Raw genomic sequence first — 17,176 nt, forward strand, 5'->3', positions numbered from 1 at the left:
AGTTCAGATGGAGAAAAAATAGGGATGTAGACATAGGTTAAAAGTTATTATCAGGCTGTTTAATGGTAATAACAGGATAAAATTAATAAAAAGCAAAGAAATTATTACCATAGAAGCTTGGGTAGTAGTAGTAACTAGGGAGAGGGAAGTTTAATCAAGAGGGGGTACATGAGAAGTTTCTGGGGTTGATTTGAGTGGTATTTATGGACAATGACTTTATAATAGGTTGTTAAGTTCTACTCATATTTGTATTGTCTATTACATTTCATGACCAAAAAGATTTTAAAAAGCAGCATAGTACTTTAGACAAAAGACAGGAAATACTAAGAAATCCATGATGTTTACTTAGTAATTATTGATAACTTTCCTTTTCCTTTATTTGCTACAATGAGCATAGGCATATAAAAAAGTTTAACAGTGCCACACACTTAGGTAAACCCCGAAAGCTTACTATCAGCAAGCTAAACAGTCATTATTTAAGCCAGAATGAGTCATTTCAACAGCGAGACCTCATGTGAGTCATACACAGCTTCCACAAAAACCAGAACACCAATTTAGGCATCAGAAGTCCACCTGGTTTCGGAAAATAAACTACTTCCTAGAGTCAGCAATTCAATGTATTGTACAAGGGGAATAAATGGACCCCTGCCCTCTGCACTATTTTCCAAAGGTTCTCCAAACATGATAGTGATATCTAGTTTCTTACTACACATGAAAAGATAGCTACAACTGACCAAATACTGCTCAAAGTTACCAAATAAGGCAAAACAAGACTGATATTAGGTAATAACTTCAAATTAAAATTGCATCTTAAGGTTTAAATGTTACAGTCTGTTTTATGTATGCTTACCTGAAAATATTTAATTTACCTTTTGTGCCTGCAAATCATGAGGTCCAAAAATATTTTTAGGCAAAAGGGAAAGCCCCTATATCTGTTTGCTCATCCATAAAGCAAAATCTTTATAAACCAAAAATTACAAAGGTAAGAATTCATGAGAAGAGAAAAAAAAAAATTTCCCAAATTTTAAATAATTCAGACACAACAATGAAATTTTGATATACTTACTATTTAGAGACTTGCTCTAAGGAAAACAGACAAAATTCAAAGCAAACTTAAATCAAAAGTAGCAGCCTCTAAGCATTTTCAGGCTAGCCCAAAACGAAGTTAATATCTAGTATGATTCCATGAATTCCATGCAATGGCAATATCATCTGTTTACCCATCATTTCTAGTACCTAGTACAAATACATACTAAATACCTTAATATTCAATGACTGAACTATCCAGAAATAATTCCTTCTATATGAAAGTCCCTAGTCAAAATTTCAAATACCTATAGCAATTACTGGGCTTCATCCAAAAAACCAAGTAAATCTGTACTGGCACTCTTTAACTAACAAGGAAGGTTAAATATGGCTTTGACTAAACTTTGACTAAATATTACTTTACAAATAACTAGCCTTTTGAGAGTTTACGTGCCAGATTCCAAGTGTATTTCTAAATGAGCAAGGGGAGACAATGTACTTATTTGCCAAATTTGTCCAACTCAGAAGATGGCCGAGTTGAAACATGAAACCAAGTCTGATGAAAGTTGAAAGCTCAAGTCCTTAACATCTATGCTATGTATTAGTATGAAATATAAGATGTTTAAAAAAAGAAAGTATGAGGAATAGTTGACAGCAAAGTGCTAACACTGAAAATAAAACACAAAGATCTGCTAAGAGAAGTACTTTCTCATGATGCTTTTCTAAATTAGATTGGGGGAAGGGACACAGTTGGGTATTGAGAAGTGTGCTAAACAGAGAATTTAAATTGACCATAAGAGTTTAACTTTGATTAATCTCAGACCAGCAGATACATAAGCTGGTCCTCCTATGAAAACACATTTATACTTATATGGCCCCAAACAAACCAGGTCAAAAGGAGCAGCTTCCAAACGGTTACATTACATCATAAAAAGTTAAAATGTAATAATGTAAGCATAATATATACAAAGATGGTTACATAAATATTTATAGATATATGGATATACAGAAGTTATTGCACATACACACATGTATTTCCTTGCTGCTGCTGCTGCTGCTAAGTCGCTTCAGTCGTGTCTGACTCTGTGCGACCCTATAGACTGCAGTCCAAGCTCCCCCGTCCCTGGGATTCTCCAGGCCAGAACACGGGAGTGGGTTGCCATTTCCTTCTCCAATGCATGAAAGTGAAAAGTGAAAGCGAAGTCACTCAGTCTTCGGGACCCCATGGACTGCAGCCTACCAGGCTCCTCTGTCCATGGGATTTTTCAGGCAAGAGTACTGGAGTGGGGTGTCATTGCCTTCTATACCGAGGACCCTAAAAACAGGGACATGCCAGAAGCAAAGAGCATATCTAAAGCCTAGGTATTAGCTTCCAATACCATTCTCCAATTAAAGGAACTAAGGCTTCTTAGAGAAATGGTTGACTGCAGGACTGGGGCAGAAAACACACAAGATGAGCCTGCAGCACCTTCTAGTGCCAGAAAGAAAGGTTTTAACAAAACAAAACTCAAACCCCAAATAGGGGCATATGGAAAGGACACAGGAGAAAAAATACTAGTGTAAATATATGACCGAAAAAATGAAGAAGAGACAAGTACCCACGTAAAAGAATTCCTAATAACTTTTGTAGATAACCTGTCCTTTAATATGGAGGGTTCCTAACTCTCCATTCCTTAACAACTTATTAAACACAGATGCATAATATGTTTTTTTTACCTGAACGTTACTGACTACAGCAGGGATGTTTTCAATATTCACTTGCATAACAAATTGCCGGTCACACGCCTTAGTTGCTGCAAAAATCCCCCAGTCAATAATGTGTTACAGAGAAGGAAATGGCAATCCACTCCAGTATTCTTGCCTAGAGAATTCCGTGGACAGAGGGGCCTGGTGGGCTGCTCTCCATGGGGTCGTACAGAGTCAGACACGACTGAAGCGACTTAGCAGCAGCAGCAATAATGTGTTAAGAGTGGGCTACATATAGTGACTTAATCTCAAAGAATACAGTATGCAAAAGGGGACAGGGTAGAATAACTTGACAGTGAAGAAACGTAACACCATCTTCGCCAGGTGATTAAGGTTCACAATGGTAAGTTACTATTCATTTAAAACTTAAATAATTATAAAATAGAACGTCAACAGTATTGTGCCCTAGACATGTCATTGAAAATAGCACTGTAGCTCTGAGCATTGAAAATAGCACTTTACCTCTGTGTTCTTCCTCCCCAAGTATGTAAATTCAGTCTAACGATGAAGAAAATATATTCTTATGTTGCATTTTACAACTACCTGACCAATACACCTCAAAATTGTCAAAGTCATCAAAAACAAAGTCTGAGAAACTGCCACAGCCAAGAGGAGCCTAAGGAGATGACTATTTAGTATAAAACTAATGTAAATGTAATGTGGTAACCTAGATGGGGTTCTGGAACATAAAAGACATCAGATAAATGCTAAGGAGATATGGTTCATTAATTGTAACAAATGTGCCACACTAATGTAAGATGGCAAACTGGGTGTAGGCTATATGGGAACTCTGCAGTATCTTCCCAACTGTGCTGTAAATCTAAAACTGTTCTAAAATAACAACTTTATTTTTAAAATAATGTGAAAAATTATCAAGTAGAAAGTTTTGGTAACTGAAAGAGGGATGAAACCAATGAATGAAACAGACAATTTGGCAAGTGCACTTTCAATATTAACAATTCGATCTGAACTGTGAACATTATATAAAAGCACTAATTTATATGTTTTGTATATATCATGTAAGTTTATTCCCAGACTTTTGCTTTGTTACTATAATTTTTTTTCTTTATTAAATGACCATAGTAAGGAAAACTACTGATATTTAAACAGCCACTTTGCTAATGGCTCATAATGCTCTTATGTATTTTCTCAGCTTACCAGGTATTCCTAAGTACTGACTGCCTTCTCCAGGATTTACAATATTTTGTTTTGTGCTTATCTGTATTATCTAGAACTTCTAGAACGATGTTAAACAATAGCATTAACAGGCTTGTTTGTCTGGTTCTATCTTTAATGGAAATGCTTGTGGCTTTTCCCCACCATTAAGCATGATGCTGGGTATGGTTTAAAATATTCATCTATTCCATCTGTTCCTCTTACTAAGGATTTTTTTAAAAATCAGAAATAAATTCAAATTTTTATTTAGATGCAGAAAACAAATTAGATCATTTGTTTTCTTTGGTTATAGTAATATGATGAATTATATTTAAATGTTTCCTAACAATAAACTATCCCACTTCCTGACAAACCACACCTGGTCAATGTATGTTCCTCTAATATATAGTTATTACTTTATTTGTAAACTATAACTTGAGATTTTATATCAATATGTAGTGATACTAATGTGCTTTTATAATCATGTTTTCAGTATCACTGTTATACTAAATTTATAGAACAAATGAAAGCTTTCCTTTTTTTTAAAATCTTGTGGCTCAATTTAGATATCATTATTATTCTTTATAGGTTTGAAGCAATTCAGTGTAGTGCAGCCAGGCCAGGTGCTTTGACACACCTCTTCACCAGTTTCGATTCTTTCCTTTTCTGTGGCTCTGTTTGCATGTTTTCATAGATCTCGATCTGCATTTCTTATGTGATTCATTTTGTCTGCCAATCTTTACTTAAGTTTGGGTCCCAGTTTACCTCAACCATTAAGAATTATGAAAAAATATAAGGATAAAGATGAAGCAAAAGTGTTAATTATTTCTACAAAGTTCACTAGAATTTGAAGAAGTTGCTAGATAACAAAGGTCAATAAATCAATCACATTTCTATACAGCAAACAAACTAATTTTAAAAGGTAACCATTTATAATAACATCAAAAACAAAGCTACTAGAAATAAATAAAAGGTATGTAAAGAGGAAAGTAACTGAAAAAGATGTCAAAGATGTAAATTAATGGAGACATCTATCATTTCAATAATGAAGGACTCAACATTGTAAAGATGTCAATTCCTCAAGGTGGTCTACAGATATAGTTTCCATTGAAATTTCAGCAGTATTTTTATTTCTAGGTAAAAATTCCTAAAGAAATTCTTGAACGTGTGTACCAGGATACACATAGTTGGCTCAAAACAGCACTGTTTATAACAGCTAAAACTGGAAACAACCCAATTATCTATTCATCATGGGTTAGATAAATGTATTATGGTATGTTAATAAAATGGAATAATACAAACAGTGAAAAAATATAGCCACATGTGAAAAATTGCAAATATAGGCAATACAAAATGTTGTTTAGAGATAACTAGTAACACTAAAGAAAAATGGAATGATCATGGACGTCAGAACAAGTAGTTTACTTCTGAGGGGGAGAGAGTGAGATGTACTCTGGTAGGGGCATACAAGAGGCTTCAGAAAGCAACTACATAACCTTGGTGGAATTACATAGGTATTTGCTTTTATGCTCTGAACCACTGAGTATAGTATGTCTACACAACTTTCACTGTTTTTTCAATATTACTTTTTAAAAAGTTAGAATATTAACAACTCCAATCTTTACTTTCAAATGGCAATCAATGTTTACTTATTCACAGCATCCTGAAGAGAATACATCTATATTCTCACAATTAACAAGAAGTCTGAGGAAGACAACATACCTTATATAGTCCAATGCCAGGATCGATAAGAAAATCACGAGTTGATGTAGACAGCTGACTGGAAGGTCCCACCCTTGGGGTTTTCTTTACTTTAGGCGGACTATTAGAACAGGGTTTGGCCTGTATATCAGTCTGTTTTGATGTGCTAGGAAGGTCAGGGTCTGGGCGAACTAGTAGCTGAATTATATCATTAAGTCCAACATCATAGTCAAATAAAGTATATCCATTTTCCAACTGGAAAAAAAAAGGACAGAAAAAGATTAAAATGCTTCTCTCAAAACTCGATCTTTTTACATCCTTAGTTACCCAAATACCCTAGTCAAATTATTAATATAAAATTCTCAGCATTACAATTTAGTGATCTTGAAGCCATTCCTATGGCCGCTGATGTCAGCATCTTCTCAGTTTGTCTGTGTGTGCACTCAGTCATGTCCGATTCTTTGCGACCCCATGGACTGTAGCCTGCCAGGCCCCTCTGTCAATGGAATTTTCCAGGCAAGAATACTGGAATGGACTGCCATTTCCTATTCCAGGGGATATTCCCAACCCAGGGATTGAACCCGCACCTCCTGTGTCTCCTGCATTGGCAGGCGAATTCTTTACTACTGCGCCACCTAGGAAGCATCTTCTCAGAACCTCAATAAATTCTTAGGAATCATTCTATGTAAACTATAGGGAAAACGGACAGCCACTGAAACCAAATATTATCACTGCTGCTGTGATCTCATCATCTAGGCAGAAAAACTCATCTTCAACAAGTTCTATGCATTTTAATGAATCCACTACAAGAAACAAAAGGTGAATTTTCAAAGTGAATTGTTTTATAACTTTGTGTTCATAAAGACATTTAGTTAACCATTTTATCTTTCTGAAGCAACAACTTTAAAAACCAAGTAGAAAAAAATTCAAGCATGAATGATTACAATGCTTGCTCATGCTACTCCAACTTGCTCAAAGTTTTCTGTAAAGGTGATCAAGTTGAATTATGAAAAGTATTCCAGGATGACTAGTGAACAAATTATCTTGTAACTTATCCATATTTTGGCAAGGTTTCTATAAAGGACTGAATTGCATCCACCATTCCCACTCTCACTCCTCCCAAATATGTTGAAGTTCTAATCCCAAGTAACTCAGAATGTGAACATATTTATCTGGAAATAGGATCTTAACAGAGGTCATCAAGTTAAAACTAGATAAGGGTGGACCTAATCCATTATGATTAGTGTCCTTGTAAGAAGTTGAAATTTGGACAAACGTGGAGAAAACAGTAACATACTGGAATGATGTATCTACAAGACAAGAACACCAAGGATTGCTATCAAAACATCAAGAAGCTGTTTGAAGGAACCAAGAAAGGATTCTCCCCGAGAGTATAGCATGGCCCTGCTTGACAAGTTGACTTTGGGCTTACAGCTAACAGAAATGTAGGACAAAGTATGTCTCTTAAGCCACCTAGGGTTTGATACTTTGTTATGCAAGCCCTAGCAAACTAAGTCTCCATTTTGTTTCTTTATACAATTTAGTTGGCCATTTCACTCAACTCTGTAAGGCTCAGAACTATCATTTCCCAGGAAACACAACCAATTTAATCCCTAGCCATGTTTCCCTTTGTATGTAATCTGTCACCATCCACACCTCTAACACAATAAGGCCATATGTGAGAAGTCAACCAAAGAGACAAGAATAAAAATCTGTCTTTGAATGACAAACTTACTAGTGTATATTAAATAAGTACCTTTAATTCAAGCAATCCAAAACATACTTAGAACAATCCTACACATTACAGGACTGCAAAGAGATCAAAGCAATCAATCCTAAAGGAAATGAGTCCTGAATATTCATGGGAAGGACTGATGCTGAAGCAGAAACTCCAATACTTTGGCCACCTGATGCGAAGAACCGACTCATTGGAAAGACCTTGATGCTGGGAAAGATTGAAGGCAGGAGGAGAAGGGGACAACAGAAGATGAGATGGTTGGATGGGAGATGGTTGCATGGCATCACTGACTCGATGGACATGAGTTTGAACAGACTCTGAGAGTTGGGGTGACAGACAGGGAAGCCTGGTGTGCAACAGTGCATGGGCTCTCAAAGAGTCAGACACGACTGAGCTGAACACATCACAGGTGTTCACAACTGTTAAACAGATCAAGGAATTGAGAAATTAAAATTTCCCAATAGTGGAATTAAACAAGACATTATCTAACAGACTAGCTAACATGCTTCTTTCAAATAAGTCTAAAGAGTCTCCCAAGTCAGTAAGCAGATAAGCCCTTTTCAGGATGAGATGTTAACATGGCTTATCTGATTAGAAAAACAAGAACTCCTAATCCTCAACTACTGGGAAAACCTCAATAAGCAAAAAACACGTTCACACCTTCATTTTGCCTGTCTCCAACAGCATCCCCACCTCACCAAAAAAAAAAAAAACACCTAACAGCACAGAACATGAAAACTAACTGGTAGGACATTCCCCCAAATGAAGATACCTATATGAAGCCGTATAATAGAAATCAGGCCCACAGTAACCTGTAACCACTGTTCCTCAATCAGTTATGCTTGCTAAGATAGCCACTTTTACCCAGATGATGAGTCCTTTCCTAATTCATAGGCACTCTCAAAAGTTTTTCTGAAATAGTGATTATCCATCTACTGTATAGCAAGTTCCTCAGAGTTTTGCTGTTGTGCAGAGTTGTGAAGACTGTTGGAATGATTTGTTACTTTAAAAGTACCAAGAATTCCCTGGTGGTCCAGTTGTTAGGACTCTACTGCCAAGGGCAGTACACTCCGTGTTTGGGGAACTAAGATTCTGAAAGTGAAAGTCACTTAGCCATGTCTGATTCTTCAGCACTACACGAACTGTAGCCCACCAGGCTCCTCTGTCCATGAGATTCTCCATGCAAGAATATTGGAGTGGGTAGCCATTCCCTTCTCCAGGAGCCATGCAGCCAACTGAATAATAAAAGTACTAAAGTCCTCCCAAATTTAACAAAAGTATAGACTGAAAATTACCTGCACTTAAATTATGCTGAGTAGGGGAGAAACAGATTCGTGATTTGAAACTTACACTTACGAGTTTCAGGCATTTAACTAATGAATGTCTCATTGTAGAATGTTTGAGAACTGCCATTCCAGAAGATATGGCTGAAGAATTTATAATATTAAAGATGCAGGGATAGTCCTATAATTTTTTTCTTTGAATTGGGTTGAAGTTAAGAAATTATAGGTAACAGTAAGAATTACAGCTGTGATGCAAGGGAAAACTAGGAAGCAAACACCAAGAGGCTACTGATAAGGGATGCAGGTGGAGACGATTACTAACTTCCATCTATCTTTCACAGCACATATACTACAAACACACACCCCACCACCAACCCCCCCGCCCCTCCCCGGTCTTTCAAGCAGGCAAACACTTTTACTTTGTACTGAATGTGAAAACTGAATACAGGGGCAAAAGAAAACTTTCTTCTGGTTCATGCTTCACATCTACAATCTACTCTAAGAGTTCCTACAATGGTACAGGGAAGAGAAGAGGGAAGAGAATCCTTTCAGAGTAGGAAAAGCTCTGGATTCTCAAATATTTAGAGATCCACCAATACAACTCTTTTCTTAAACAAACCCCCAGGGAGCAAACTCAACCTCTCAAAGAATATCTAAATGAGGTTACCCTACTTTAACTGGAACTTACAGCCCAGAATTGCTGCTCTCCCCATTTTGACTCTCAAAAGTAGAGTCAATCACACAATTACAGCGCTGCTCAAGCTTCATTTGCATACCGACCCACCTGGGGACCTTGTTAAAATACAGATTCTAGTACAGTGGGGCTGGTCAGGTGAAGCTAATGCTGCTGGTCCTGCAGATCCAGGGACCATACTCTGAACAGTAAGAAACTAGTATTAGGCTGAATTCCTACAAAATGCACTTTCAAACTCAGGTGTTCATCAGTATCTCCCTTGGGGTCTTGTTAAATTCAACCACTTGCAATTTTAGGGTGAAGTGAACATCTATAATAAATATCCACCAAGTGATTCTGATGCTTTATCAAAGATTAAAAGCAGGAGACCTAACATACAAAGGTGGAAGAGGAGGCAATTTACATCATGGACACTGTAAATGTTTTTTTTATTTATGACATTTTTCATTATGTGGCAGCATAAGGTATCTTGAGGAAGGAGTGTGTTTGCCTAATAAGCACAAAACTCTGACTTCTCAAAGATTTAGATTCACCAATATAACTCATCCTTAAAAAAATTCCGACCTCCAGAGTGCAAATTCAGCTTCTCAGAGAACCATATCCAAATGAGGTTACCCTACTTTACCTGGAATTTACAGCCTTGCTCTCTCTCCATTTTGACTCTCAAAGGTAGCATCGATCTATTCCGCCCTTTCTCCTTTTGACTCTCAAAAGAGCATTTTACAGGATAAGGGCAGGTCTTTGACAGCAATCCAATAGAAGCCTACTACAGACACACTATCTTGTCCAAGGACTGTAGACTGTATTTCCAAAGGAGAACAGAGATAATAATCACTCCATGGCTACTTGTCAGCTCGTAAATAAACACCTGGAGCACTATCTTTCTTCCCTCTCCAACTAAGTAGGAACCCAAGGTCCATTCCTAATTCCTAGTTGCCTACTGTTATAGAGAAATCAAAGCAGAGAGTTATCAACTGTCCTGGGCTAAGAAGTACATAAGGTTGTTATCCTCAACAGTTTTCCCATGAGCCTGGAATAGCTTCGTGGTGTCCTGAAAATGTACTCTGTTGCCTTGAATTTATCACAATCCCTTCCTTTCCCTCAAGACAGCCAGGTGCACATTTTCTTTTTATCATATTTTTATTATTAGACGCTAAGAGGTGTTGCCTGAGAATACATTTTCATGCTTCATTTCTATCTCTGGTGAAGTTAAAAAGTATCCTGGGAATTTATGTACTATTGTCCCTAGCTAGAAAATAAAATTCAATAGACTTGATTACATGCTTTTCACTTCTGATCAAAAGATAAAAAAGGCATTAGCCATAGGAGGCACAGCGATATAAAGTTGCATAGAGTTTAATACACATACATTTATTTTTAAAGCAAAGTTTAAATCGAACAGCTGTTTTTGTAAGTCAAACACTGGAAGATCAATATAAAACTACTATCAAAGATGCCATCTCTTGCTGTTTTTGTTTAGTAGCTAAGTCGTGTCCGATTCTTTGTGACCCAATGTACTGCCAGGCTCCCCTATCCGTGGGATTTCCCAGGCAAGAATAGTGGAGTGGGTTGCCATTTCCTCCTCCAGGGGATCTTCCACGCCCAGGATCAAACTGTGTCCCCTGCATTCCCTGGGAAGCCCATGATATTTCTTACTTAAAACAATCCCTGGCTCTTTCTCTCTCAGAGTGTAATCTCATTACTCTGAAATTTCTGGACAGTTTCAAACGGTAAGCCTACGAAGGGGAGAAAAATATTCCTTTCAAACACTAAGCTGTAGGAAAAAAAAAGGCTACTTCTACCAAATCAAAGAGAGTTACACTTATTTCAAACAACAGGACTGGAGCCAAACTATGATCAGCTGGAGGATGCCAACTTCTTTACTTGATTAACATTTTTTTAAAAAGAAAAAGATAAAGATAGGACGGGTCTGAGTCTCTTGATACAGACCATGTGAGTAGGAAAAATCTTCAATGGGCCAGACCAAGGCCATACCGTTCAACTACCAGCGACGCCCACAGGCAACCTCACCGCCAAAAAACACTTTCGCCTTCAAGTGTGTACCGCTGGCTATGCTCCAATTACTGTGTCAAAAGCTTGAGTGAGGGTTCTAGTAGAAGGTGAAGGATAAGAGCAAAACAAATCTTTTGTACTGCTTTTCACTCTTCGAACAACCTCCTTGGCCCAAACTGGGCAGTTTAAGCCTGGTCCCGGGTTACACCAACAGCTTCTTCAGCAGGTCTCTAATCTCTCATACGACAGATTCGATTCTAGGAAAGGAGGTGGGGTGGGCAAACAGAAGTTCTGGAAACCCTTCGAATCTTCAGTGTATACAAATCCCTTCCACAGTGAGGAGGCGGACTTACAATCTTGTGCCCCATAGGGAGCAATATGTAAGTTTCCCCTCCCACTTGGGAGTCGGCAGCGCGTCTGAGGTACGGAAGCGATACGAGCCGTTAGCCCGGTCAGCACGGCCGAGAGCCGGAGCCTCTTGCCCTCCCCACCCACACTTCGGCATGGCCGCCAGAGCCCGCTGCCCTCCCCGCCCTCCAGGGGCCACGGACCCCACCAAGCGCGGGAAAGGAGGGACCCCAGGCACTCTGGCGGGCTGTGCCTGCGGCTGCTGACCGGCTTGGCAAGGGCGGTAGGTCTCGGCGCTCGGAGCGCCCCCGCCTCCGACCCCGCCAAGCGCACCTGCAACTCGGGTGGCCGGGACCCTGCTGCGCCCTACAGGCGGGCCCAGGGCCGCACTCTGAGCCTCGCGGGCTGCCCATCCGAAGTGGAGCCAGGTGCGCTCTGTGCGCGCGGCACACCAAGCCCTCCGGCCCGCCCAGCCCAAGCATCCCGCTGCCCTTGCTAGGGCTTCCAGAGAAGTGCGTTGGGCGCGCCTTACCTGCTTTCCCCGGTAGAAGAGGCGCTGGCACTCGGGCCGTACGTCGAACAGCGCCCACACCCGCTCGCGCAGTTCCTCAATTGTGGCTTTCCGAGACACGTCCTCAATAGTGCGCGTCTGCGAGCCGTCGATGGTGCGAACCTGGATCCACATCTCGGCGCCGGGAGAAGGGGCCGGCTCCGCTTTGTCTACCCCTGCGCTCCGGGCGCCGCGCCCCGCCCGGCCCGCGCCGCTTCCCCGGCGGCTCTGGCTCTCAGCGGCTGGCCGGCGAGCGCGCGCACAAGGGAGGAAGATTGACCAGGCGCCGGGCCCGACAGGCGGCGGTGAATCCTAGACCGTGCGCCCGCCCAACAGAGCTGGAGAGGGAAGGAAAACGAAACCAGTCGGAAGCTCGGTTGCTATTGCAGCCCCCGCCTCACAAATAGGAAACAGCCTTGTCTGCGCTGCGCGGAGTGTTTACTTATAGAGCTCTAGCTCCCACATGGAGGTCACGGCGCCAACCCGGATCTCGCGAGATCTACGCCGGGCTCCGCCTTAAAGAGGTAGCGACTAGGGAAGAGGCTGTAGACCAGAGGGAACTAAAATGGGAGGGAGCCGGGAGGACGCGATAGAGGGGCGGGGCCGCCGAGAGCCGTTACTTGCGCCTCCGCCTGCACCTGGGCCTTGGACACGCCCTCTAGCCTTGGGGTGTCTGGCGGTTACAAGGCCGCCCACACGGATTCCCGCTTTGGTCCAGGTTTCGCTACCCAGGGCGCCCGCGATTCCTCAGGCTTAGCGGATTCGGTTCTGTGGTCTCAAAAACACACCAAAGATAAGAAATTCTGACGTGCACTTATGTGATCAAGAAAAGGGGAGTGCGTGCGTGCGGGTGCAGCCTAAATTTGTGAGAAATCACGTCAGGAAATGAACCCGCTCCACCGCTCTTTGCCAGACACTGTCAGCCACGCGGCCTGGCTGGGCCGGCCACCCAGGCAAGACCCTGGGGACCCTTCTGCTTTGCGAAGTCGTTTCCCGCCAGGCCCGAATGCTGTCTTCGCGCGGAAACCCGCATCCTGGGGTTTCCCGCCGCTGAGCTGAGGTGGCGGCCCTAGGCGGGCAGGCTAAGGGCCTGCTGGGATCGTCTCTTCGGGCCCGCTGCGCCTCAGGCCTCGGAAGTGTTGGTACCGCCGCCGGGAGGGCCCTTCGCGGTTACCGATTGTGGACCTGAGTTACCCGACATTTGGTCTGAGGGACTGCAGGGTCGTGGATAATGCTTTTAAAGGATGCAAAATTACACACCTCTGAGGAAGTCCAGAGATCCTACTAGGAATAAATTATCAGAAATAGGCCCAAAGCACGTTACCTAAGACATCAAACAGTGCGCTTACTTCAAATAAGAAGGAAGAGAGCATTATAAAATTATACATATATAAAAGATTTGAACTTAATATTTGCCAAAATCCATAACCTGACTATTCAGACTGGTGCAAATTATTAGCATAAAGGCAGAGCAGCATTTTTGTTATAACCACTTGAAATAATTGCCGTACAGAGATCCAGTAGTATGATTGGAAAAAGAAAAAAAAAAAAAGATGGCCCAACAGGGGAGGGACAGAAAAAAAATGGAATACCTATACAGACTTGGTCTCTGCTCTTGTTGGAAATTTTACATTTGCTGTATCTTCTAGATATGATTCATCTTCTCTGCTCCTAAGTAAAGCAAATACTGAGTATTCATTACATGTGTAACTATTAAGCATGCTTGTAACCTGTCCCAATAAGGGATAGCTATTTGCTATTATAGGATATCCTATGCCACTGTGGAAGCATGTTAAGAAAATTTTTTTCTAATTCTCTGCTTACAAAGAATTTACAATCCAATTGAGATAAGATTTAGAAAGCATGAAAATATTAAAGAATAATTTAGTACTAAATAGTCTGCTTTTGATTAAAGCAACAATTAGACATGAGAGACTAGAATTAGAGACGAGGGACTAGAATAATCTGTGAGCTGGAAGACAGGGGTACACCCTGACCTGAGTTAAATGGTGTACTATAAGGAAGACGGTATTTAAATAATCAATTCACAGGTTGAGATAGGCCTGAATTGTGAACTCAGTTTTGCTCTTTACTTAAAATATGATCTTGGAGAGATTGTTTACTTCAGTTTCTTCAATGTAAAATGGTGCTTGTAATGTCTAAAGAGTGTAGAGGGTTCAGCATAGTGCCTATCCCTAGCTGGTACACAATCAATTATTTTTGTGCTCTTATGGAGAAGATTTAGTTAAGTACAGAATGCCCTCAGAGGAGAGAGTGCTTAAGCAAAGACTGACGGTACACAATTTTGCAGTCCAGTAGGAATTGCATGTAAGAGAAAGTTTGACTAAATGGAGAAGAGCAGAGTGTGAAGCTTAGCATTCAAAGCAGTAGATTTTGTGGGCCCCAGGGAGAAATTAAGGTTTTTACAGGAGCCCACTGATATGATTAAATAGGCCTTTGGAAAGACAGCAGAAGGAATGTGGAAGGATGCCTTAGGGAAAAACTAAGTAGGGGGCGGAGGTGGAATGCTGTCAGAAAGCTTACTGAACAGTAATTGTGTCAGTTTTGGTGAAATTTGTGGCAATGGGTGAGAGAGGAAAGGATAGATTCTAGAGTATTCTAGAAAATCAACCCTATCAGCCTTGCAGAATGTGTGGATATGAGGAATGAAGAAAATGCTAAGAATAATTCTCGTTTCTAGTTTCAGTTCAGTTCAGTTCAGTCGCTCAGTCTTGTCCGACTCTTTGCAAGCCCATGAATCACAGCACACCAGGCCTTCCTGTCCATCACCAACTCCTGGAGTTCACTCAAACTCATGTTCATCGAGTCGGTGATGCCATCCAGCCATCTCATCCTCTGTCGTCCTCTTCTCCTCCTGCCCTCAATCCCTCCCAGCATCAGGGTCTTTTCCAATAAGTCAACTCTTTGCATGAGGTGGCCAAAGTATTGGAGTTTCAGCTTCAGCATCAGTCCTTCCAAAGAACACCCAGGACTGATCTCCTTTAGGATAGACTGGTTGGATCTCCTTGCAGTGCAAGGGACTCTCAACAGTCTTCTCCAACACCACAGTTCAAAAGCATCAATTCTTCGGTGCTCAGCTTTCTTCACAGTCCAACTTTCACGTCCATGTATGACCACTGGAAAAACCATAGCCTTGAGTAGACGGACCTTTGTTGGCAAAATAATGTCTCTGCTTTTGAATATGCTGTCTAGGTTGGTCATAACTTTCCTTCCAAGGAGTAAGCGTCTTTTAATTTCATGGCTGCATCACCATCTGCGGTGATTTTGGAGCCCCCAAATATAAAGTCTGACACTGTTTCCACTGTTTCCCCATCTATTTCCCATGAAGTGATGGGACCAGATACCGTGATCTTCGTTTTCTGAATGTTGAGCTTTAAGCCAACTTTTCCACTCTCCTCTTTCACTTTCATTAAGAGGCTTTTTAGTTCCTTTTCACTTTCTGCCATAAGGGTGGTGTCATCTGCATGTCTGAGGTTATTGATATTTCTCCCAGCAATCTTGATTCCAGCTTGTGCTTCTTCCAGCCCAGTGTTTCTAGTTTGGGAGACTTAAATGATGGTTTTGGTAGATGGTAATGCTTATAACTAGAAGAGAAAGCAAATTGGGAAAATAAGGTGAGTTCCGTTTGCACTGTATAGCATTTGAAATGCATCTAAAATATACCTAGATGGAGATATCTATGTGACAGTTGGAAATATAAGGCCAAAGTTTTGGAGGGACGTTCTGAAGGAGGAACTGATCAAGACCTCTGGTACTCACTTCCATGATACAATTTGTCCTTCTTAATGTAGTGGGTCTTCCATGGAGAACTCTTCGTGAGGGTGGGGAGAGGAGGAAATTAACTGTCAAAATTGGTTATCTACTGAGATTATATAGGATATGTGTTAATCTAGTCAGTATAGATCCCAAATGATTGATAGGACAGCGCTTAGAGATGTTAAAACCCAGAAAATATATTATTTGTCCTGTGCAGATCAAATGAATTACATCTGGAAACATAGATTTTATGTATACTAAGTTACTTAGCCTATAAATAACCACAAACAGTGATTTTATGTGTAACAAAATACATCCTTTTGTGTTTATTCACACAGTACATGTAAAGATTTTCTCTCTTTCCTTGCAATGCTGTTGTCTACTTAGGAAGTTGCCCCATTTTAAAAACAAGATAGAAGTTCTCTGACAAAAATCATAATATGAGACAGTTCTGACATACCATACCTTATTATCAGATGTGTAGCTGAAACAACCTGGATGTGAACAAGGAAAGAAAAGAGGAATTATTTACATGGATGAGAAGCAAATACTAAAGTTTATGCCATCAGTCATGATTCAATATTTGTTCAAATCAAAAGAGGCAAAAACAGAAAATAAAAATTGATTGTAGAGCTAATTATTCTAGAATCTTATCACCCCTCAGAATATCTCCTTTTCTCAACTAGTCAACACACACACACACACACACGTAGAGTGAATTTTATTCTGGTCTCTAAGGTTTTTATTACCACCTTTTTATCTGCACATTTTTATGATTACCTTCCTTTCACTCCTCCAGGACCACTCTCTACCTGCCCACTGTCCTGAAGTCCAAAGACAAGAGAGTACATAGATCGGGTCAGTGCTTTCATACTTCCAACTTCCAACTGAGTCTGGCCAATGGAGAGGAAGCACAGACAGGAACACTGCAGAATGGGAAAGGAGTGAAGTCAGTATATTTATTCCCCTGGTTTTCTCCCGGAAAGGTGTCTTAGCCTTCCTGGCTAAGGAAGTAACTATTTCCCCGAAAGTGACTCTCTCTGAAAGTGCCTCACTAAGCATGACTTACTTATTCATGTTCTTGAAATTTCTCCCTTCTTCTTTTGCTTGGGTCTAGGAATTGTAACATTTTTACAGTCCTAGAT

General features: G+C 40.6%; 1 protein-coding gene across 1 annotated transcript in view; it reads right to left on the reverse strand.

Moving 5' to 3' along the window:
* UHRF2 (ubiquitin like with PHD and ring finger domains 2) overlaps positions 1-12,389 on the reverse strand; it is a 71,104-nt gene extending 58,715 nt beyond the window's left edge. Inside the window, exons 1-2 of the mRNA XM_068974034.1 lie at positions 12,237-12,389; positions 5,650-5,883 (exon numbers count right to left, since the gene is read on the reverse strand). Coding sequence (XP_068830135.1) covers positions 5,650-5,883; positions 12,237-12,389 — 387 coding nt within the window. The remainder of the gene's footprint in view (positions 1-5,649; positions 5,884-12,236) is intronic.
* Positions 12,390-17,176: the final 4,787 nt, after the last annotated feature.

This window comes from Capricornis sumatraensis, chromosome 6 (genome assembly GCF_032405125.1).
Source record: "Capricornis sumatraensis isolate serow.1 chromosome 6, serow.2, whole genome shotgun sequence".
NCBI classification, from domain to species: domain Eukaryota; kingdom Metazoa; phylum Chordata; class Mammalia; order Artiodactyla; family Bovidae; genus Capricornis; species Capricornis sumatraensis.